Source organism: Equus caballus, unplaced genomic scaffold (genome assembly GCF_041296265.1).
Source record: "Equus caballus isolate H_3958 breed thoroughbred unplaced genomic scaffold, TB-T2T haplotype2-0000440, whole genome shotgun sequence".
NCBI lineage: Eukaryota > Metazoa > Chordata > Mammalia > Perissodactyla > Equidae > Equus > Equus caballus.
The window spans coordinates 1,414,989-1,438,411 of record NW_027222395.1 but is presented as its reverse complement, the minus strand read 5'-3'; the positions used below and the strand labels follow the sequence as shown (position 1 = coordinate 1,438,411).

At 47.1% G+C, this 23,423-nt stretch overlaps 1 protein-coding gene across 3 annotated transcripts in view; it reads right to left on the bottom strand.

The window, feature by feature from the left end:
* Positions 1 to 23,423, bottom strand: part of LOC106781265 (uncharacterized) — a 135,550-nt gene that overhangs the window by 21,504 nt on the left and 90,623 nt on the right. Inside the window, exons 1-7 of one of the 3 annotated variants that reach the window (XR_011436179.1) lie at positions 17,662 to 18,324; positions 16,814 to 17,004; positions 15,294 to 16,667; positions 14,862 to 14,963; positions 13,436 to 13,504; positions 12,918 to 12,992; positions 12,061 to 12,221 (exon numbers count right to left, since the gene is read on the bottom strand). Coding sequence is in view for 2 of the 3 variants with exons in the window: in XM_070259646.1 (XP_070115747.1) it covers positions 18,331 to 18,562; positions 19,467 to 19,519; positions 20,747 to 21,066 (605 nt within the window). In the remaining variant the exon portion in view is untranslated. Of the gene's footprint in view, positions 1 to 12,060; positions 12,222 to 12,917; positions 12,993 to 13,435; positions 13,505 to 14,861; positions 14,964 to 15,293; positions 16,668 to 16,813; positions 17,005 to 17,661; positions 18,563 to 19,466; positions 19,520 to 20,746; positions 21,067 to 23,423 lie in introns of those variants that run through there. The other 2 variants (XM_070259647.1, XM_070259646.1) reach the window with 2 other exon arrangements.

The following is a 23,423-nucleotide window of genomic DNA, read 5'->3' as shown; positions in this document are numbered from 1 at the left end:
GCTGGGTGGATTCAAAAAGAAGACCCAACAATATGCTGCCTCCAGGAAACACATCTCAGCTGAAAGACAAACACATGCTTAGTGTGAAGGGATGGAAGACGATACTCCAAGACAACGGCAAATAAAGTAAGCAATTGTTGCCATATTTATATCAGACAAAGCAGACTTCAAGATAAAAAAGACAAGGAGAGACAAAGAGGGGCAGGAGACAATGATAAAAGGGATTTTCTGCCAAGAGGAGATACTATTCGTGAATACATACACACCTAATGCAAGAGCTCCAATGTACATAAAGCTACTATGAACAGACCTTAAGGGAGAAATTCACAGCAACACAATCATAGTAGGGGACATCAATACCCCACTTACATCAAGAGATAGATCATCCACACAGAAACTCAACAAGGAAATAGTGAATTTAAGTGAACCACTTGAGCAGATGGACTTAATAGATATATCTAGAACATCCCATCCCCAAACAGCAGAATACACATTCTTCTCAAGTGCACATGGAACGTTCTCAAAGATAGAGTATATGCTGGGAGAAATGGCAAGCCTCCGTAAATTTAAGAAGACAAATAATAAAAAGCCACTTTTCTGACCACAATGCTATGAAACTATAAATCAACTGCAAGACAAAAAGCTGGGAAAATCACAAATATGTGGAGACTAAACAACTTGCTAGTGAAGAACAATTGGATCTAAATAAACCAAAGGAAAGGATTTTTAAAACCTGGATAAATATGCACAGGAAAACACGTCATCCCAACTCTTACGGAAAGCAGCAAAAGTAGTTCTAACAGGGAAATTCATAGCAATACAGGCCCAACTCAAGAAAAACAAGAAAAATCTCAAGATGACACCCACCAGAACTTGAAAAAGAAGAATAAACAAAGCCCAAGGTCAGCAGAAAGAGAGAAGTAATGAAAATTTGTGCAGAAATAAATGAAAAACAGGCTAAAAACTCAGTAGAAAGGATCAATGAAACTAAGCGCAAGTTCTTGAAGAAGAGAAACAAAATTGAACAAACCCTTAGCCAGACACACTAAGAGAAAGAGAAGGCTTAAATAAAGTTAGAAATGAAAGAGGAGAAATTTCAATGGATATCATGACATACAAAGGACTATATGACAATTCTATGAAAAACTATATGCCAGCCACCAAATTGGATAACCTAATAGAAATAGCAAATTCTTGGAATCGTACGAAGTCCCAAAACACCCACAGACATTATATTTAATGGTGAAAAACTGAAAGCCATCCCTCCAAGAACAGGAACAAGATAAGGGTGCCCACTCTTGCCACTCGTATTCTACATAGATATGGATGCCCACTTTTGCCACTCCTATTCAACATAGGTGTGGAGGTTTTGACTACAGCAATTTTCCAAGAAAAAGAAGTAAAATGTATCCAAATTGGAAAGGAAGAAGTGAAACTCTCACTGTTTGCAGATGACATGATTCTACATATAGAAAACCCTAAGGAATTCATCTGAAAACTATTAGAAAGAATCCACAACTACAGAAAAGTTTCACGGTAAAAAAATCAACTTACAAAAATCAGTTGCATTTCTATACACTAAAAACAAACTGGCAGAAAGACAAGTCAAGAATAGAATCTCATTTACAATTGCAACAAAAGAATTAAATACCTAGGACTAAATCTTACCAAAGAGGTGAAAGACCTATACACTGAGAACTATAAGATATTACACAAAGAGACTGAAGAAGATATAAAGAAATGGAAAGATATTCCATGCGCATGGATTGGAACAATAAAAAGTTAAAATATTCATATTACCTACAGCAATCTACAGATTCAATGGAATCTCAATCAGAATCCCAGTGACATTCTTCACAGAAATAGAACAAAGAATCCTAAGTATATATGGAGCAGCAAAAGACCCAGAATAGACAAAACAATCCTGAGAAAAAAGAACGAAGCTGGAGACTTCACAATCCCTGACTTCAAAATATACTACAAAGCTCTAGGAATCAGAACAGCATGGTACTGGCACAAAAACAGACACCCAAATCCATGGAACAGAACTGAAAGCCCAGGCATAAAACCACACATCTGTGGACAGCTAATCTTTGACAAAGGAGGCAAGAGCATACAATGGAGAAAGGAAAGTCTTTTCAAAAAACAGTGTTGGCAAAACTGGACACCCACAAGCAAAAGAATGAAAATAGACCCTTACCTTACACTGTACACAAAAATTAACTCAAAATGGATTAAACACTTGAAGGTAAGACCTGAAATCATAAAACTCCTAGAAGAAAACATTTCCAGTACACTGTTTGACATTGGTCTGGGAAACATCTTTTTGAATACCATGCCAGCACAGGCATGGGAAACGAAAGAACAAATAAACACGTGGGACTACATCAAACTAAAAATCTTCTGCAAGGCAAAGGAAACCATGAACAACACAAAAGAACAGCCCAACAACTGGGAGAAAATATCTGAAAATCATATATCTGACAAGGCGTTAATTTCCAAAATATAAAAAGAACTCAATGACAAAACAGAAACAACCAGATTGGAAAATGGGCAGAGGATATGAAAGGACGTTTTTCCAAGGAAGATATACAGAAGGCCAGCAGGCACATGAAAAGATGCACGACATTGCTAATTATGAGGGAAATGCAAGTCAAAAATACAATGAGCTATCTCCTGACACCTGTCAGAGTGGCTATAATGATGAAGACAAAAAATAACAAATGTTGGAGAGGATGTGGAGAAAAGGGAACCCTACAAGACTGCCAGTGGCAATGTAAACTGGTGCAGCCACAATAGAAAACAGGTGGAGATTTCTTGAAAAATTAAAATCTGAAATACTATACGATCCAGCTATCCCACTACTGGGTACGTATTCAAAGAAATGGAAAACAACAACTCAAAGAGATTTACACACCCCTGTGTTCATTGCAGCATTCTTCATAATAGTCAATATGTGGAAGCAACCCACTGTGCTTCAACTGAGGAATGGCTAAAGAAGATATGGTACATATATAAAACAGAATACTACTCGGCCATTAAAAAAGACAAAATTGTTCCATTTTAAACAATATGGATGGAGTGTGAGGGTGTGACGTTAAGTGAAAATAAGACAGACAGAGAAAGACAAATATCCCAAGGTTTCATCCATATGTGGAAGATAAACAGATGGGTAAAGTGAACAGATTAGTGGGTACCAGAAGGGAATGGGGTTAGGGGATGAGCAAAAGGTGTAAAGGGGCACATATATATGATGATGGATAAAAATTAGACTGTTGCGGGCGAGCACGATGCAGTCTCCAGGGAAACTGAGAAGCAATCATGCACACTTGAAATTACACGATGTTATAACCCATGATGACCTCATTTTTAAAAAAAAGAAACAAAGAGGATATGCTGTCTCTAGAGCAGTGGTTCTCAATTGTGGATGATTTTGCCCCCCTAGCCAAGTTTGGTGCTAAACATCATTCAATTCAGAGAACAACCCTCCACCACAATGAACGACCTATCTCAAATGTCATTACTCCCATGGTTGAAAAACACTGTTCTAGAGTTGCTGAGTTTCCTGTCACTGGAGGCATGCATGGTAGACCAGACCAGACAGTGTGATGACATCTAATACCTGGCTTTTGAGATCAGTGGGAAATGAGTTGAAAAATGTTTTTTGTTTCAGATCACTCTCCAGAGAAAAACACCTTAAGGGATGCTCAAGTGGTGAGGATGACAAACATATGTTGAACACGGACTGTGGGCCACACATTATAGCAAGTGATTCGTGTACACATCTCAGAGTCAATTCTGACAACCCTCCCATGAAACAGGTAGGATTGAACCTCGACTGGATGGTAAAATCAGGTTGCCCTAATGTCACAGAGCAGTCAATACTGCAACTCAGATCTACCTGACTCCACTGACATATGTCACTGTCGAAAGCACAAACAGGAAATTACTTTCAAACTTCTGTGCTCTAGAAAACAAATGAAGTGTCACATATTCCAGAAGTGTTGGCACAAAGTCTGAACAGGTTTTTGCTCACTGCAAACCTAGCTGGCCAGGAGAAAGGGGAAAGGATTCTTTGAAGCCATCCTGTGATGAAGGAGAGAACAGTATCTGGATTGTCCCCAAGTGCCTTCTTCTATAAGAGCCACACAAAATATTCATCTATTCATATATTCATGGAATCTCAGTCAGGAGCTGAGCCAGATAATGACATCCCTTTAGCATGAAAGTTCAGTATGGCAGACTTTTGGACATCCCTGACTGGGAATCCTGCCCTTCACAAAGACAGTAAGTGCTGACCCATGCTTTCTAGGCTGCTTACACTGATGCCCATTGGTCAGGATGCCGTGGCCCCGCTTACACGTTGGTCAAGCAGTCACTAGGGCACAGTAGCCAAACGATGATAGTTTGAAATGAACAGAGCAGGTTGCATAGCACTGTAAGAGCTTGCTCTTCTGCACATAAAAACCCCACAAATTCTGTGATGATACTGAATGGCAGCAAACACAAGTGAAGTATTCTTGATCAATCTCCACATTCAGTGGAAAATACTTCTAGACTGAAAGGGAAGAATTAGCCCAAGGAAGTCAAATCAAACAGAAAAGGCACTTTGAAGACAAAGAAGTGGTTGCACTAAAGGTTTCCACACCACCAGTCTTTCATTAACACGCGTCATGGGAATCTCTTAGGCAGTAAAATCCTTTGCTCAGCAAGTCATCATTGTTTTTTTTTTGGAAAAACAAGATGTTATGCTTTTCCATGTTCTAAATAAAGAAGCAGAAATGCTTTGATATGTAGTAGTTTGTCTGACATTAAATAAATTATATTTCGTAGTGGTCTTAAAAAAAGGACAGAAGCCTAAAATATATCTAAGATCAACTTGTAAATGCACAAAAAAAAGCAGAAGCCAAATCGGATTCCCACAGATGAATTAGAAAAAAGCATAATTTTCTCCAAGTAAGAAATCAAGAAATGAAGTGGGCTCTAAGAAAAGAGGAACTGAGTACGTTTAGTCACAAATTAAGAAGTTAGGGCTCGAGGGCTGTCACTTGTCACATCCCGCTGACTATAAGCGAAGTGTTCATATACTATTGTAGGTTCCTATTCTATCCTTGAAGATCTTCTGGATCACTGGCAGGAAGTACACGATGTCCTCACTGACTGGAAATGCTTCCCTCAGAATGAAACCCCAAATGCTGCAATTAGAGCCATGTGTCCCTGTCGGCTCCTCAGTGATTTGGAAGGACCCTGTTCCTCACCATTCTCTGTATAGTTCTTCACATACAAGTATCAGCACATGCTGATTAAATCAAAATAAAGAAAAGCGATCTAACTTTTCCTCGTTGGGCCAATTCATGAACTCTGTGTGTTCTTCTCATTTCAGTTGCTTACCTCTTAGACAGTTTAGAGAAGAAGCATCATCCACATCAGCAATAAGCCAACAAAGGGCTCTTCTTCTGACATGTACAACTTACTAAAAGCAGTGTTCCTAGCTTCAAAGTCCAGCGGAGTCCTCAGTGTCCATCACCAAAGTCATGACAAGGATCTGAAATCTACCATTATCCCTCTAGGAAAGCCCAGGTACTTCAGATCCTGAAGGGACACCACTCTTTTAGCTTTTGGGAAGACAGCTGTAACACAAAGCGCTAAATCAACATAAGGGTCAAGGTTATACCTTGTTCTTTCTACCAACCCATCGCTGCCATACGTGATCCTAAGACAACGTTCCTTCAAGACCATTTCTCCAATAGCTTTTTCCTGCTCAAGAACTTCCACTGAAACTCATTAGCAATTCTACAACCTAGCCAGCAGTTTTCTATCCTCATGAACCACTTATCCTTCCTTTCCTTCCCTCCTCCTCATCACACATGTCACTCCCTGAAACAGCCAGTTCGGACCTATCTTCTCTACCACCTGTCTTGTCTCATGTTATTCTCTGGAACGTTTTCCCCTTCTTCTCAAATGCACACATGCTCTCTTCAAGACTCGAGCCATGTCCTACCTTCCCAAGTCTGCATTCATTTTCATACCTAAATGCTCACTCGTTTCCTCCCATCTTCATTTTGGAATGCTGTTTGCAGTGTAAGCCAACTGATTTTGAATGAAGACAAAAAAGATGATCCAATGAATCCATTTAACATTAATTTTTGCAGAAGACATGAGGTTTACACCTTGGTTTTCTTTTTTTCTTTTCCTTTTGCCTACAGATGTCCAACTCTTCCAAAACCATGTAGAAAACAACAGTTGCACTCCTGGGCATTTACACTAAAAAAATGAAAACATAGATTCACGCAAAAGCTGTACATGAGTGTTCAGAGCAGCTTTATTTGTAATAGTCAAAAACTAGAAACAACCCACATGCCCTTCAATGGGTGAATGGTTCAATAAAATGTGGTAGAGCCATACAAAGGACAAGCACAACACAGTGATCTAAACCAGGAAATAGACACGGATAAAGCATTAGTCATTCAACTACTTAGTAGAATTTCAGTTTGGACTGAAATTCCCTAGATGTGTGTAGAGTTCTATGATGTTTTCTCATGCATAAAAATCCTTGTAACCATGAGAACAATCAGGACACAGAACTGTTCTATTACCCCAGAGAAATTCCCTCAGGCAACCCCTTTAGAGCCACACCCCCTCCACCCCCAGTTGTGACCGTGGAAAAATGGATCTCTTCTCAATTTCTATAATGTTGCCATTTTGAGAATGCTGTGTACCTCGAATCAATCACACAGCCTTTGCAGATTGGCTTTTTTCACTCAGTACAATGCCTTAAGCTCCATCCAAATCATTGCCTATGTCAACAGTTTGTTCCTTTTTCTTATGACATTTTATAACTAGATATAATCTGTACGTTGATAGCTCTGTGGCCACATTACATAGTACACTGCCAGGAGAAGTCAAAAAAAGCAACACTGCCTGTTGAAACCATAAAAGTTTCTGTTTCTGGGTCTCCCAGATGTAGCCTATGAAGACTAAAGGTTTAAGGGCACTTTCTAACACTTGGTATTGTGAAATGTGCTCACAACACATTCATATACAGAATCACCCAACGGTGGCAATTGTTCAGCTGTTCCTTGAGAAACAGCAATTAACCAGAAACAAAGCTGTAGTGACCTTAGCTACAAGACTTCTAACTTTATGACTTCGTGGAAAATTTCAGATACAGTTCACAGTTAGATAGAGAATGGAGTCTCTTTTGGTTCTGAAACAAGGAGCTAGGTCCGGAGCAGAATATCTGCCCTACAAGCCAACGGCAGCTAGACAGACAGTTTGCAAAGAGAAAATGACATAAATGCATAGGAAAGTATGAGAAAGCCCCCAAAAGTGTGGGATGGTGCTGCCCTGGATCCTAATGACTTTCCAGTTGTCATTTAGCTCCTTGCAGGACCAACTATCTTGTTCCAGATACTGAGCTCCATAAGACAAATGTGTCTTTCCAACAAAGTCTGCTATTTGCTTAAAAAGTATACAACAGAACATTCTGAAGTCTCAAACTAAGAACCTTGTCATTTAATTATATGATTCCACCTAGTACATCCTCCCACTTTATGTATATGGCTTTTTTGATAAGCATTTTCTTGTGTGTACATGTTTAATATTCACCCTAAATATCTACCAGCACGAACAATGTCTAACTTAATTTTCAGACCCTGCCGTACTCGTTCCCATGCTATGGGCCAGGGAGCCAGGGAAGGACAGGAGTTCTGGCAAAGAATCATCAAAGCCCACGTACCTACATGAAGACGAAATCAAGAATATGATTCACAATAGATGTTTCCAAGATGACAAAGATGCTGTGGCTGAGAATATTCTTAACAAATTTACTGAAGAAGATTAACAAAAAGTAGAATAGTTTCCTGTCATTAGTATTTATTGAATATTAAACATCTAATTCCCATTGAGGGAAAGCACACACCTTCTACCTCTCTAGGCTCTCTAGAGAGCTTTTCTTTTTCAAAGGGCTGTCCTTATGTCATCCAGAACAACAACAGTAAGGAGAACATGCTTGAGTTGGAGTGCAAAGATTTAACTCAACGTTGGGAGAGATGGAGCAGGAATCACTGGAAAAGTGCCTAAAATGAGGGCAAAACAGCAACCTTCAAATGTCAGGTCCTTAACTATCATTCAGGAGCCAAGGGGAAACAATCCAAGGGCATGGCCCTTTTTGCATCTTTATAATGGCAAGTGGGAACATCCTCCCAGGAACTGTGGGCAAAAGGGCCAGAGACATCCTAGGGCACAAACACATCATGTTACACCACCTAGCCACATGCTTTGCCAGGATTCTATAAGCTTTCTAATTAATCTTGCATCCTTACCAAAAATTCCATATTGTCTTCAAACATGCCCTACACATTTATTGACCTCTTGTGTGCTGGATGCTAGATAACTGCAGTCAAAAAGAATGATGTCTATTAGTTTAAAACCATGACAACTTGCTTCCAAAAAACACTACAGTAGCAAGAACAGACTCTGCTTCCAGCACAGTCCCCGACATTGAGCAGGCCCCCGACATCTGGGGCACAAATCAGACCACTTCTGCTCACGCGGAATAATAACCTCACCCGGCATGTCTGAAACCTACTCTCCAGACCTATACAGGTACCAACCCATTCTCAAAACCCATCAACACCAATGTCATGAGAGCCTCCTCCACACACACACAGAGGCAGCATTTATCCTTGTTAGGTTTGCTGCCTCAGGTATCGAGACAGAAGCGCCGGCACTTTGGCAGGAATCCAGGACTCATTCTTCATTGTACAGAAGGTCCACTTAAAAGCTTTGCTTCATTTCCAGGAAGCTTTATTTTTCAAGTCAAAATTCTATTCAAAGTACATTATACTTTATTAAAGACGACTTTAAGGAAAAATATATAGTTGTCAACATAAAAATCTTATTTTTTCTTTTTCAGATATCGGGGACATTCATATAATAATAATAATTGTAATTATTTCACAGTAGTTCTCAAACATAAAAAAAGCTGCCCTATTTAAGAATTTAATTTTAGGGACTTCCAACATTTTGAAAGCATTACTGCGACTTTTAAAATACACACTGCATCTTGCTAGACAACTTAGCACAAGCTTTCTGTATGATCATCTCCTGGGCACTTTCTCACTTGCTATCTGCTAGGTTCTACGCTTGACACATCCCTGCATCATCTCATTGGTTTAACAACTTTTGCAGCACTGAACACAACAGGAGGTCGTTACACTATAAAAATTCGTGTAGATTATTAATATAGATATTAGCGCTAAAATGACAGCAACGCTTAACACAGTTTACTGTTATTGAGGTTGTGTTGCTGTGTTAACTCAGAATCTGATCAGCACTGTCCCAAGGCACAGAGAACACCATCTGTGGCCCGTTCAGCAGAGAAAGCCATTAAGCGACCTTCCCTTCTACAGGGAGCAGATGAACATCACCTTATCTACTCAGAAGTTTAATGCCAATCACTACACGCCAGTTGGGACAGCATAAAAAGGCGCAGAACAAAATGATTCTATGAAACACTCTTGCTTCCCTCTGAAATTGCTTTACGATTGTAGATCAAATTCTTCCCCAAAGAATCCTGCTCTGCATGTCATAAAAAGTAAGGTGCCTATGTCCTGCTTTGAACTCTTAAAAATACATGCTGTCCTGCATTTTCTTTGATGCTTGCAAATTTCAGACTCAACAGACAGGCAATCCCAGTAAGAAAGGGAAGAAGAACAAGAACTCAGGAGGCTTTTCCACAGTCCCCAAACCCAGTGCACTCCCACAGCAAACCGGTAGGTCCATGTTGTTCCAGAAAAGGGAGATGGGGAGAGACAGGAGGTGTCCACACCAGGCGAGACAAAACCAGGTGAGTCCAGAGGAGGCAGGTAGAGAACCAGGCGGACTACCAGGAGCCAAGGGTGGCCTCCCCCCTCCCTCCGGACCAGGACGAGGCCTGCTGTCCCTCCCCATCCCTCCGGTTGTCCCTCTCCAGCATCCCTGAGAGCGGGGAGTGGAGACACACGCGGTGTGCACAGCAGGCAGCCTCTCTGAGCCTGAGACAGCTGCCTGGACTGTCTTCCATCGCTGGGGAGCGGGGACGGAGGGGACGGAGGGACCGAGGAGCCCTGTGCAGCCCGCGAGCCCCGCGCCCCTGCCCTCGAGGACAGCGCCCCGCAGGCCTCAGCGGACACGGCGGGCCTGGGCCGCGCCGCCGCCCGGAAGGCTGTCCGGGACCCATGCCCGGGCTCAGGGCGCGTCTCCCCTCGGAGCGGCCCTCCCGCCCGCTGCGGCCTTGCCCGCCGTCCTCCGAGGGCCTCCTCGTCTCCGCGGAGCCCCGTCAAAGCGCTCCCGCCCGGGCTCCCCGCGGAAGAGACGCCCGGACGCCGGGGCCTCGCGGGCCAGGGCGGCACAGACCGTCCTCCGCCGGCGGAGCGCCCGACGCGGCGCGCGTTGGACCAGCCGCCCCCGCCCAGGAGGGACGAGGCCTGGCCGGGACAGCCCCGCGGGGCACTGGGCTCAGGGGGACCGCTTTGGAGGGGATGGCCGTGCCCTCTCTACCGCTTGCCTCAGGCGCATCGCTGTGCAACAGGCAGGAACTTCCCGCCACATTCGCCTACTCCACGCTGAGGCGGCATTGCCCCGCCTGGCCCGGAAGTCTGCGGCCTCCCCATTGGCTCAGGAAGAGCAGGAGCTGGGGGGCAAGCGGGTGGGCGAGTGAGTGAGGAGGCAGAGCCAGGGGAGGGCGGGGCGAGCTGGAGGGGAGGGGCGATTGGAAGGGCGGGGCGAGTGGGGAGCCTGGGGAGAGTGGAGGCGTTGGCAGCAGGGAGTTGGGGCGCCAGAGGAGCTGGGGCAGCCACGTGCCACTGCACTGCACGTGGGCAGGCAGGGCGAGCTGGGAGGCGTGGCAAACGGGATCAACCAGCAGGAGGTGGAGACTGTACTGGTCAACTACCAGCCAAGGAAAATCAGGAGCCATGCTCCTCCCACCCGCTGCCTAATGGGAAAGGAGTCTCTTTACATGAAAAGTAAGAGGCCAGTCTCCCTGCCTCCTGCCCTTTGGGAAATGTAGTCCACAGCCTCTAAGTCCTACCTTCTGATCTGATGCTTCAGCTCTCAGTGCCATAAAAGCCAAAGAAACATGGCGAAATTCACATTGAGGTTGAATGTTACTCCACAAAATTGAGTTTCAGCACCAAAGGTAACATTAATATTTTCTTCATTTTTTTTTTTTTTTGAGGAAGATTAGCCCTGAGCTAACCTCTGCCACCAAACTTCCTCTTCTTGCTGAGGAAGAATGGCCCTGAGCTAACATCTGTGCCCAACTTCCTCTACTTTATGTGTGGGACGCCTGCCACAGAATGGCTTGACAAGCAGTGTGTAGGTCTGCACCCGAGATTGAAACTGGCAAACCCTGGACAGCAGAAGGAGAACATGTGAGCTTCACTGCCAGCCCCACTGGGCTGGCCCCAATGTTTTCTATATTATTCCTACAGAAACCAAAAAACACTTGTTTGGGGAGATTTTCCAGGTTTTGCTTGTAAATCAAGATGAGGCAGTAGGGATCACATCAAGATGGCAGCATAGGCAGACTCTGAACTCACCTCCTCCCACAAACAGAACTGGGTTACAACTGTTCTTGGAAAAATTACCCTGGAGAGAAAACTGGAAACTGGATGAAAAGAACCCCCACAATAAGGGACAGTCCTGACTGAGGCGGAAGAGGCAGAAATTCCTTCTGGAGAGAAAAAGCCACCTTCACAAACCACGGACCTTCACAGCCAGTAGGGCAGGAGCCACCCTAAGGTACACAGCCCTCCCTGGAGAAGTGGGGACCTGAGCAGGGGCCTGTTACTGCCATAAGCATGCTTCAGACTCAGCACAACTGAGATGAGTGCCCTACTATTTGGCTTGGCTGCCTATTAACTGCAATGGGGCAATACCCCCAGAAAAGCTATCAGATGAAAGCAGGAAAACACCGGGTCTTAAAGGGCCCAGGCACAAATTCAGCCATATCAGAGAGAAACCTAAAATCACCAAAAAGAAAGCTGCACAGTCCTTTGGTGAAAAGAGACTCACCTGGTAGGCTCTGGGTGTGTCTCTGTGAGAGGTGAGACGTCTCCAGAGACAGACATTGGTGGTGGCCATTGTTGTGACCTAGTACAGGCATGCTGACAGGTGCTGGCAGACAGCATTGAAGTTCTTCCCCTGCCCAACAGCCCGGGGGTTGGCCAAACCAACTAGAGCACAGAAATAATCCAGATCAGCCAGGGCAGGCAGCCTGCCCTAGCGAACTGCCCTACACAAGAGCAAGCCCTCAGGCTACTTGTCAGCCTGCATAGACTGGGTGCTTTGATCCTCTGCAGGTAGGAGAGTGTGTCCACCTCTATGGGGCAGGGACTGTGTGAGGAACAGGTGAACTGTGGGGGGTACTGTTGGAGAGGTGGGGACCTCTGCAGTGGGGTGACAGGTACATCCCAGGGAGTCAGGAAGTGTGCACGAAACAGGGCTTTGTGATGGGGGGCACAGAGGAGCTAACGCCAGAGACCTCGTGACCCAACCCTCTCTGATGACAGACAGGGAGACGGAGACCTCAGGCAGGAAGGAAAATCTCAGAAAGTGATGTGCTTCCTGACTCAGAGGGGCTCAACTTCTCTCTCCACATCAGCAGGGCTAGAGGGAGGGACTGAGTCCAGCTCAGACACAACCTCCTGCAGCTCAGGGCCTCAACAGCCCAGGGAACATGGACGGTGACTTACGCAGAGCCTGCATCACTCATCACTGTGTTGGGCCTGATGCCTCGGCTACCACAGGAGGCTGGAGTCACTGCTGAGAGGACCTTTGCCAAATGCAGACAGCTCAGGGCTCAGGGCAGGACTCTCTCCTCCCCACCCTCAGGAGCCTGAACCCCCGGACCCACCTCCGGGCTCACTCACCTCCACATAATCCTCCATTGTAGCATCCAGCAGCTCAAGGGAACTGAAGAATGTCACCAGGGAGGGGACGACACCCTGTGCCGCCATCGGGATGGGCATGGTGATGAGCTCCCGCTCTCAGGTACCCCCATGAACCCTCCTCTGAAACCCCTCACCTGAGCCTCCTGCCCACCCCACACTCCCATACACAGCAGCCTAGGATCCTCGGGACACCCCAACACCCACAATCCCCTCCTGCCCTCCCCTCCAGGAGCACCAAACCCCACCAGTCACGTCCCAGGGCTGGCTGTCGGCCAACGCCAGGGGGTGTGGCCCCTGTCCCTCCCCACCCCAAATCTGTCCTGCTGCCAGCCCTTCCAGGCCTCCCCCTGCTCACTGCCAATGCAGGCACTTCAGGCTCTGTGGCTATAGGAGATGCCCTGGAGGAGGAAGGCCCCTCTCCTGAGGGAGGCCTCCAGCTGGGAGGAGGCGCCCCCTCTCCTCTGACTCCTACACCCCTCCCCCACAGTCACCCTCACCTGCTGCCGCTGCCTCTCCTGGGCTCCCTGGCGGGCCCTCTCTGCAGTCTCTAACACGGAGGTCACCTCCTGTCGGGGCCGAGGACAGGGTCAGTGCGCCCATACTCCCCTGCACATGTCCCCCAAGGCCCCTGAACTCAGACCCTGGCCATCAGGCTCCAGTCCCCTGCTGCCTCTGCTGCTTCCTCCTCCAGGGTGCTCTGATTCTAGACGAGTCCTGGCTCCAGGACTCACTCCTGTGTGACCTTGGGCCTGCCCAGCCCTCCCTGAGCCTCTTTGCTCATCTGAAAAGTGTGAGGAGAATGTCACCTGCTTCCAGGAGTCTCCTGAGGACTCAGAGTCATCTGCGTATCATCACTGCTCTCCCCTCACATCTCAAGGAGCCAGCACAGATCTCCTCACATTCCTGTCCTCCCTTGGATGGTAGCACCCCGCTGGGAGGCCTGCACCTCTGATCATTTCCCTCCACTTCCCAGAGGAGGAGACTGAGGCCCCCAGAGGGGCAGTGACTTGCTCAAGGACCCACTGAGGAGAGGCTGCTCCCCGTCCCAGTCAGAGGCCCTGTCCCTGCTTGCTTCACCGCAACCCTGGCTCCAAATCTGACCAAGGCCCCGACCTCTGGACTCCCAGGGTGTGTCCAGACCCCAGCTGAACAGACAGGGAGGGGGAGGGCAGGGTGTCTTGGGGGGCCTGGCCGAGTGGCTCTGGCATGCCCCACTCTCACAGGGCTCTCTGACCCCAGCCTGGGCCGAGCCTTGCCACGCGCCTCACCTCCTAGGATCCCCTCACGTGGTTCCCATCCCCTCACCCCTCTTGTCCTTCCAGATCTCCAGCCTCCAGTTTACCATCAGGAGCAGCTTCCTGCTCACGTGCTGCTCTCTCCTGCACCACTTCTTAAAGTTTCAAGAACTATTACTGAGGCATGGGGAAAAAAAGAAAGAAAAACTGTGGGGTGCTTGAGGGGCAAATCCCTTTTGTTTGAAAACCCAGCAGATCCAAACTGCCTGGGGCCTGGATGAGGGATTTCACTGGGGTGCTCTGAGCCCTAAGGTACCCTTGGGACTCAGGAGGGGGCCTCTCCTCTTGTGCCCTGGGGCCTCCATTCCCATATGTCCCAAACAGATCTCTTTGGAACAGTGTCAGTTTCAGCTGGATAGAGACTTCCGTTTCTGCAAAGGAAACACTTGAAACTCTCCACCTGGGCTCAAGGCAGGATCTGGTCTGCAAGAAAATGAATCCTTGTGGAAAAACTGATGGCCTAAGGGCCCTGAGAGACTCAGAGACCCAGCACGCAGCTCAGTCCCTGTTCCCCGCGTTCGCTGTCTCCCAGGTGGTCTCAGCTGACCTTGGGGGACATGCCGGCTGAATGCAGGCTGCCTGGTCCACCTCACGCTCATGATGCTTGGCTGGAGAGCAGCCTACCCACCTGGAAACTTGTCTCCAGGTCTCTGAGATGGTTAATGGCAGGGCTCTGCAGAGCGGAAAGGATGGTGTGGAGGGAAGAGAAGTTTCCTAAGCCTCGGCACTCCTGGGGAAGGGAAGAGATTGAGCTGTGAGGGGGAGCTGGAGCTCTGCTGCCCCTGGCTTCTGTCCCCTCATGGACTTCTGTCCTGGGGCAGACAGATGCCCAGGGAACCCAGGGAGGGCACACCTGACACCCAACGAGTAACACTGCCAGGCACAAGGATTTGTAGTTTAACACAGTGAGCTTGTCCCCACTGGGACCTCAAGTCAAGGTCAGGGAGAGTCGAGGGACAGTACAGGGACTCAGACCAGAGACTTCAATCCTGAGAACTGAGAAACAAGAGGCAATCCCCACAACTCCAGAGAGGTCCTCCCTGGGCATTCCACAACTTACCTCAGCTTCCTGGATCCTCCACAACCGTGGCCCCTCCTGCGGTGTCATGCTTGTGTCCCTGAGGCAGGTGGCAATCACATGGTTGGCCACGGTGTTGGTATGTGTCATATTCTCTGGGATGAGGATGCCAGGTACTCGCAGTCCCTGTTGTCTCTCTGGGAACAGATGGGCCCAAGGCAGTGGGTGGGCACCAACTTCTTCAACAGCTCCTGTGGAAGATTTGGAGTATCACCTGGTCCTGTCACACCCCAGCTCAGTGTCCACAGTCTCACATAGTCCCAGTCAGGGTGGGAGCACAGCTGGAACTCAGGAAGCAGAGGATGTGGTCTGAGGCTTGTGGGAGTCCCTGGGTTTTGTCTGTATCCACAGAAGCCTCCTGGGACAAGATGACACAGGACACGGTACTGTGGAGAAAGGAGGGGGCATTTTCCCCCAGCCCTGTCTCACGTCCTCCAAGCTCCAGGATGCAGCCCACACCTACCCACCTCTAGGGCCATCTTCCCCTCATTCTAGTCACCCTTGGGTCCCACTCCCCATTCCCATGCACATTCGCCCGAGGCACCGCCAACCATTGGCTTTGATTGTCTCCACTGTGGTCAAAACATGTCAGGTGCCTAATAAGTGCTGAAGATGACAAGGCCACCTGGGAAGATGGGTGATTGCCTCATGGACCTGGCAGCACTTCACTGAGCACCCATCCTCCACCAAAGGGCCAGACTCTGCCCAGCTTCCACTCTCTTCCACCTCATTCATCGGCACAGCCACAAAGTGCAGCACTTGCACTGAGTGTCTGTGTTTATTGTCTCCTGTTCTCTAGTGGGCAGGGAAGGCTTGGGGGGAAAGAAAGCTTCCCAGGTCACAGTGTTGGTAAGGGAGGGAGCAGGGATATGGACCCAGACCATTGGATTCTGGAGCAGGGAATGGCAGGTGTGGGGTGGCTCATGGCACCGGGAAGGCAGGGGCCACCTGCCCTATGAGCTCTGCTGCTCACTGCAGCCATCCTCATCAGCTGCTCTGCCACCAGCTGGGGAGAGAAGTCCAAGAGGTTCGGTTTCTCCTCTCGCAGCTGGTCCTCGGTGGTCACGGCCCAGGGGCAGGTGGGCTCTGGGGCTGGATCCTGCGGGCTCCTGACTGCTGCAGATGGAACTGGAAGTCTCAGTAGAGCCCAGCGTCCAGTGGTCTCCAGTGCAGGAGCTGACACTGGGGCTGACTTTAATGGTGGCCCTTCCTCCAGCCTTGCAGTGGCCGACACAGGGGATGCTGGCTCCAGCTCTACCACAGGTGATGGGACTGGAGGTGGAGCTGGCTCTAGCCCGGGGGCTGGAGCTGGCTCTGGCTCTGGCTCTGGAAGTGGCAGGAGCTTTGGAGGTGGCTCTGGAGCAGGGTAAAGAGAAATTTTCACCCACACACCTGACAGTTTCTGTAACTTTCCAAAGACAGGAAAGACTACACTGCCTTTAAGAGAACTCCAGCCCATAAACCCCAGCACAGGCAGTTTCCCCATACTGCAGTCCCCTCACCTTTCTGCTCAGTCTCAGTGACCATGAGATGCTCCAGGTGGCCCGGCAGAAGGCAGGCTTGGCCCTCTGGGTCTGAGCCACCAGAGCTGACATGAACAGTGGCCAGCTTCACCGTCAAACAGGGAAACTGCAGGGGCTCACTGAAATCCTGTCCTTGGTCCAGCCAGCTTCCCAGCATCAAATAGATAGTACTGGGGGGAGGCAGATGGGCCACAGGGTGAGAGGCCTGGCCTTTGCTTCCACACTGCCCTCCCAAGGCACTCTCATTTGGACTGGGGCCCTTGTGCCTTACCATGCCTTCCAGGGGAAAGCCCCATCCCAGCCTTGAACCCTGCCTGGCTTTCCTGGCAGTGGCAGGCCTGCTCCTGCAGCAGGTTTAACACAGAGTCTGTGGCAACCTCTTGTTCCCACTGATACTCTTCTCCCAAAGGCCCAACGTCCACCTCAGCTCTCCATGCACGTGGGCTAATGGAACGAAGACTCAGGCAGATATGTGAGCAGCTTGCTCATGCACCACCTGCTCTGGAGCTGACGGTGGTGGTCACAAGGGGTGGATGTGGAGACAGGGAGGCCAAAGGAGCTGGGACTCTGGTGGCGATGGGTCTCTAGGGGACAACTCAGCCTAGACTCCCTTCTGGTTCTCAGGGGGCCTGGGACCCATACAAAGCTCTCTTATACTCCTGTCCTCTTTGAGAAGAAGCTACCAGAACTTAACCCTCCATGGGAATCGAAAGATAATTGAGATGCAGTGTTCTTCCAGGCCTGGCAAAGCCACGGCCTGCATATTCTCCTCCTACCCTCTCCTCTAGAGACAGGAAACCCTCCTTCTGGACCCAAAGACCACTAACTTTTGTAGGTGGTCCTGTGGTCCATCCCACTCACAAAGGGGGAAGATGCCTCCAGATGTCCAAGAGGGTATGAAGGCGTCACACAGGATGTATGGTGGATGGGACCTGTGAATGATGTCAAGAGTGACTGACTGTCTCTCTGACTAGAATTGAGGCCCAGACAGGGTGTCTGCTTCATTCACTGAGTTACGCTTAGTGTCTCCAGAAGTCTAGTGTGGAGTAGGTGTTTAATACACGTTGTTGAGTGAACTCCAACTGGAACCATCCCAGATATCTGAGTGGGTCCTGGGGCCCCTTTGCTGCCTCAGAAATCCCTCATTGGCTATGTGAAGGGCGAGGACCAGGACCAGCTGGATGGAATCTCAAACTCCTTGACAGTGTGCTCTCCAGGTGCTTTATCAAACTCAGAAAGGCCACAAGTCAGTGATGAAAGAGGAAGAGTAAGTTTTATGGGAGACAGAGAAATAATCACCATGAACAACCACTGCCTGTCCCACAGCTCTCTCTGTAAAGCCAGGCACCAGGAACCGCTTGCCATGGCTGGTTTCATTCATCCCTGGGAGAACCCTATGATGTTCATTGTCTCCCACCCCACTTTTCACAAGACCAAACTGAGGCTCAGAGAGATGTGCTGACATCCCCAAAACTTACAGCTGGCAATGGGCAGAGTCACCACAGTGCTGAGGATGAGGCGGGCACTCGCTTAGTAAACAGCTGGTCCAGGACCTGGTGGAATGTGCTGAAGGCCGAGTAGTTGCACACGAAGGTGGTGATGTTGCAGATGATTCTACCCAGGAAGGCTGGGACCATGGACTCTGACAGCTTCTCTATCACTCCTACCTGGAGAGCATGCATCCTGCAGGCCTCATTTGGATAAAAAATGGACTCATCTTCAGGCTGGCTGGGACCAGGAGGGACATAGTGTCAGTGGCACCATCTCAGGGTCCTGGATTAGGAGACCCCTCTGTGCCCAGTCACCTCAGACCAACCCTGGTCATTCTTGGTGGCCTGGTGCATCTACCCTCTGTCCAGGGACATGGAGTAACTGAAGCCATCTGCCATCTCCTTGGCCATCTCCTATCTCTTTGGCCATCTCCTGTGTGCAGCACTGCAAAGACACTGCCTGAGGGACAGGACAGACGGTCTCAGGGGCCTGCCTCGACTTGGTTATGGGGAAACTCCCACCACAGAGCAGGTACAGAACGCCTCCTGTCACAAATCCATTGTGAAAGGAATCTTCATTCCCTATTTCACGTGTTTAGTTTCCCCAAGAACACCAGGAGCCATCCCCTCTTCCTGTAATGCGGCACTAGCCCCTACTCCCACAGCCAGAAAATTAGCGCCCAGCTTCAAACACCACCAGATCCTGAAGTCAGTTCCTGCCGAGGCCTCCCATCCATTCTGTAATTCCATGGTAACTCCTGAGGTCTCCTTTCCCCTCAGACCCAGCTCCCAGCCTACCCTTGGCTTCTTAGAGGAACAGTGGGATTTCCCAGAAGCATTCCCAGCCTGGGCAAGAAATGTTTTGAAATGTTCTCTTAATTTTCAAGGACAGGGGATATTGGTAGAAGTCATTTGGATGTGTATGTGCAACAGTTTTGATGTAAATAGTATGTTTTTCAGACAGAGATCGAAGAGTAGGGCTACTGGGTGTAACAAGGAAATGGATACACTGATGCAATGTTTTCATGGTGTGAAGTTTTAGAGAGGAAATATCATGGTTAAGAGCAGAGAATATCCAGCATCTTATGTTGAAATTCCAGCTCAATCACTTTGTAGATATTGGTAGTGGGCAAGATACTTACCTCGTCGGGGCCTCAGTTTCTTTATCTGTTGTTGGCAAAAATGATAAGTGTACCTAATTTGTAAGGACATGGAGAGAATTAAAGGAGTTGATGTTTGAAAAATGCTTGGAACACGTAGCACATTACAAGCACTGTACCTATATATTATAAATGAAAATTAATTCTTCTGACACTGTAAGCACCAGTGGGGAGAATAGTGCCTGGGTGGACGTAGAATGCAGTCCATGATATAGGATGAATCACTGAATGAACAGCACTGTTGAAGGCATTACCAATGACACATCCGCCTCTCTAGGGACATTCCCAAGCATAGTCACACCCAAGCATCCCTCCTCTGTCCTGCATTGTCTTCTTTGATTCTATCCAGGAATCAGGGAGGCTTCTTGAACCCTGGTACCCACACCCGCTAAATGTTCTCTTCTCTCTCTCAGCAGACCCAAGTGCTTGTCCTAATGGCTGCAGCTCACAGGGTCTGCAGTCTGATCCTGATTTTAGATTTACAGTGGTGCCAAAATATCCTGGGTTTTTTTCCTTCTCACCAAAGACCCCCAGTACATAGGTGTATACTCTAGTTGTGAGCACCTCTGGTTGTGCTGTGTGGGTTGCCACCTCAGCATGGCCTGATGAGCAGTGCCATGTCCATGCCTGGGATCTGAAGCAGTGAAACCCTGGGCTGCTGAAGTGTAGCACATGAACTTAACCACTCTGCCACGGGGCCAGCCCCCAAAATATCCTGTTTTGTCATAAAATCATAATACCAGCAGGAGCTAAGGCATGGGAAATAATCAGATCTTCTGGGGTTGAAGTTTTACAAGGCAGCTATGATGAACAGTAAGAATATTTGGATGGTTCCAAGAGAATTACTGAGGTCATAGACCAAGGATTCCAGGAATGGTAGGATATAAGAAGAGAAATTAAACTGAGGGCATGGTGATGTGGCATCACTTCCGATCTTGAGGAACGGGTGTTTATTGTCTGAGAGTGTGAGTAAAATCTAGTCACCAGAGATTTGTGGCGGGTTAATATGTTTCTGAATTTCTCATTATTGAATATGATCCTTTGGGTTGATGGAAACATCTGGGACAGGGGAGTCAGCCCCTCAGAGTTGGGCGGATGATAATGTCACTACTGATTCAAGCTCTAAAGGAGCCACCAACATCAAGTCGCCAGTGAGAGACACTATCTGCTAAACATATCCCTAGCAAAGCACATATATTTATAATATAGCAAGAGCTCTTACAACCCAACAGAAAGAAGACAAACAACACTACCCTGCTTACCAGGAGACCGCAGAGCAGGCATGTGATGAGCACCAGGAGTCCCGCCAAGTAAATGAGGATGATGGCCCAGAAGGGGAAGTCTAGGGTGATAAGCGCTGGGCTGAGCCAGCTCCTGTCATTCCTCCAAGGCTCCTGCTGTCCCCGCACTGTGTCACAGTCCTTGACACGAGTTGGCCAGCTTTCATCATCATTCAAGACCCAGTGTGCATGGTTCTCTTTGATGCACAGCATCAAGATATTCCCTTCCCACCCAGGACTAGGGCTTTCTTGAAGCTTACCAGAGTTCTCAGTCAAGGCATTGTTTCTGTTGGGAGAGTACCCTGAAAGTCAATAAAATGGAATACATGTGAGTGTGTTTTACTTTTTTTTTAATCAATATTATGATAGATTACAACCTTGTGAGATTTCAGTTGTACATTATTGTTAGTCATGTTGTGGTTACACCACTTCCCCCTTTGTGCCCACCCCCCAGCCCCCACCCCCTTTTCCCTGGTAACCACAGATCAGTTCTCCTTGTCAATATGTTAACTTCCACCTATGAGTGGAGTCATATAGAGTTCTTCTTTCTCTGTCTGGCTTATTTCGCTTAACATAATACCCTCGAGGTCCATCCATGTTGCTGCGAATGGGCCAATTTTGTCCTTTTTTTATGGCTGAACAGTATTCCATTGTGTATATATACCATATCTTCTTTATCCAATCATCAGTTTCTGGGCATGTAGGTTGGTTCCACGTCTTGGCTATTGTAAATAATGCTGCGATGAACATAGGGGTGCAAGGGACTCTTGGAATTTCTGATTTCAGGTTCTTAGGATAGATACCCAGTAATGGGATGGCTGGGTCATAGGGTATTTCTATTTTTAACTTTTTGAGAAATCTCCATACTGTTTTCCATAGCCGCTGTACTAGTTTGCATTCCCACCAACAGTGTATGAGGGTTCCTTTTTCTCCACAACCTCTCCAACATTTGTCGCTCTTGGTTTTGGATGTTTTTGCCAATCTAACGGGTGTAAGATGATATCTTAGTGTAGTTTTGATTTGCATTTCCCTGATGATTAGCGATGATGAACATCTTTTCATGTGTCTATTGTCCATACTTATATCTTTTTTTGAGAAATGTCTGTTCATGTCCTCTGCCCATCTTTTGATCGGGTTGTTTGTTTTTTTGTTGTTAAGCTGTGTGAGTTCTTTGTATATTATGGAGATTAACCCTCTGTCGGATAAGCGGCTTGTAAATATTTTTTCCCAATTAGTGGGCTGTTTTTTTGTTTCAATCCTGTTTTCCCTTGCCTTGAAGAAGCTCTTTAGTCTGATGAAGTCCCATTTGTTTATTCTTTCTATTGTTTCCCTCAACTGAGGAGTTATAGTGTCCGAAAAGATTCTTTTGAAACTGATGTCAAAGAGTGTACTGCCTATATTCTCTTCTAGAAGACTTATTGTTTCAGGCCTAATCTTTAGGTCTTTGATCCATTTTGAGTTTATTTTGGTGTGTGGTGAAAAAGAATGGTCAATTTTCAATCTTTTGCATGTGGCTGTCCAGTTTTCCCAGCACCATTTGTTGAAGAGACTTTCTTTTCTCCAATGTAGGCCCTCTGCTCCTTTGTCAAAGATTAGCTGTCCATAGATGTGTGGTTTTACCTCTGGGCTTTCAATTCTGTTCCATTGATCTGTGGACCTGTTTTTGTACCAGTACCATGCTGTTTTGATCACTGTAGCTTTGTAGTATGTTTTGAAATCTGGGATTGTGATTCCTCTGGCTTTGTTTTTCTTACTCAGGATTGCTTTAGCAATTCGCGGTCTTTTGTTGCCCCATATGAATTTTAGGATTCTTTGTTCAATTTCTGTAAAGAATGTCCTTGGGATTCTGATTGGGATAGCATTGAATCTGTAGATTGCTTTAGGTAGTATGGACATTTTAACTATGTTTATTCTTCCAATCCATGTGCATGGAATGTCTTTCCATCTCTTTATGTCATCGTCAATTTCTTTCAAGAAAGTCTTGTAGTTTTCATCGTATAAATCCTTCACTTCCTTGGTTAAATTTATCCCAAGGTATTTTATTCTTTTTGTTGCGATTGTGAATGGGATTGAGTTCTTGAGTTTTTTTTCTGTTAGTTCATTGTTAGTGTATAGAAATGCTACTGATTTATGTATGTTGATTTTATACCCTGCTACTTTGCTGTAGTTGTTTATTATTTCTAATAGTTTTTCTATGTATTCTTTGGGGTTTTCTATATATAAGATCACGTCGTCTGCAAACAGCGAGAGTTTTACTTCTTCATTACCTATTTGGATTCCTTTTATTTCTTTTTCCTGCCGAATTGCTCTGGCCAACACCTCCAGTACCATGTTGAATAGGAGTGGTGAATGTGGGCACCCTTGTCTTGTTCCTGTCCTCAGAGGGATGGCTTTCAGTTTTGTCCATTGAGTATGATGTTGGCCGTGCGTTTGTCATATACAGTCTTTATTATGTTGAGGTACTTTCCTTCTATACCCATTTTATTGAGGGTTTTTATCATAAATGGATGTTGGATCTTGTCAAATGCTTTCTCTGCATCTATTGAGATGATCATGTGGTTTTTGTTTCTCATTTTGTTAATGTAGTGTATCACGTTGATTGATTTGCAGATGTTGAACCATCCCTGTGTCCCTGGTATAAAACCCACTTGATCATGGT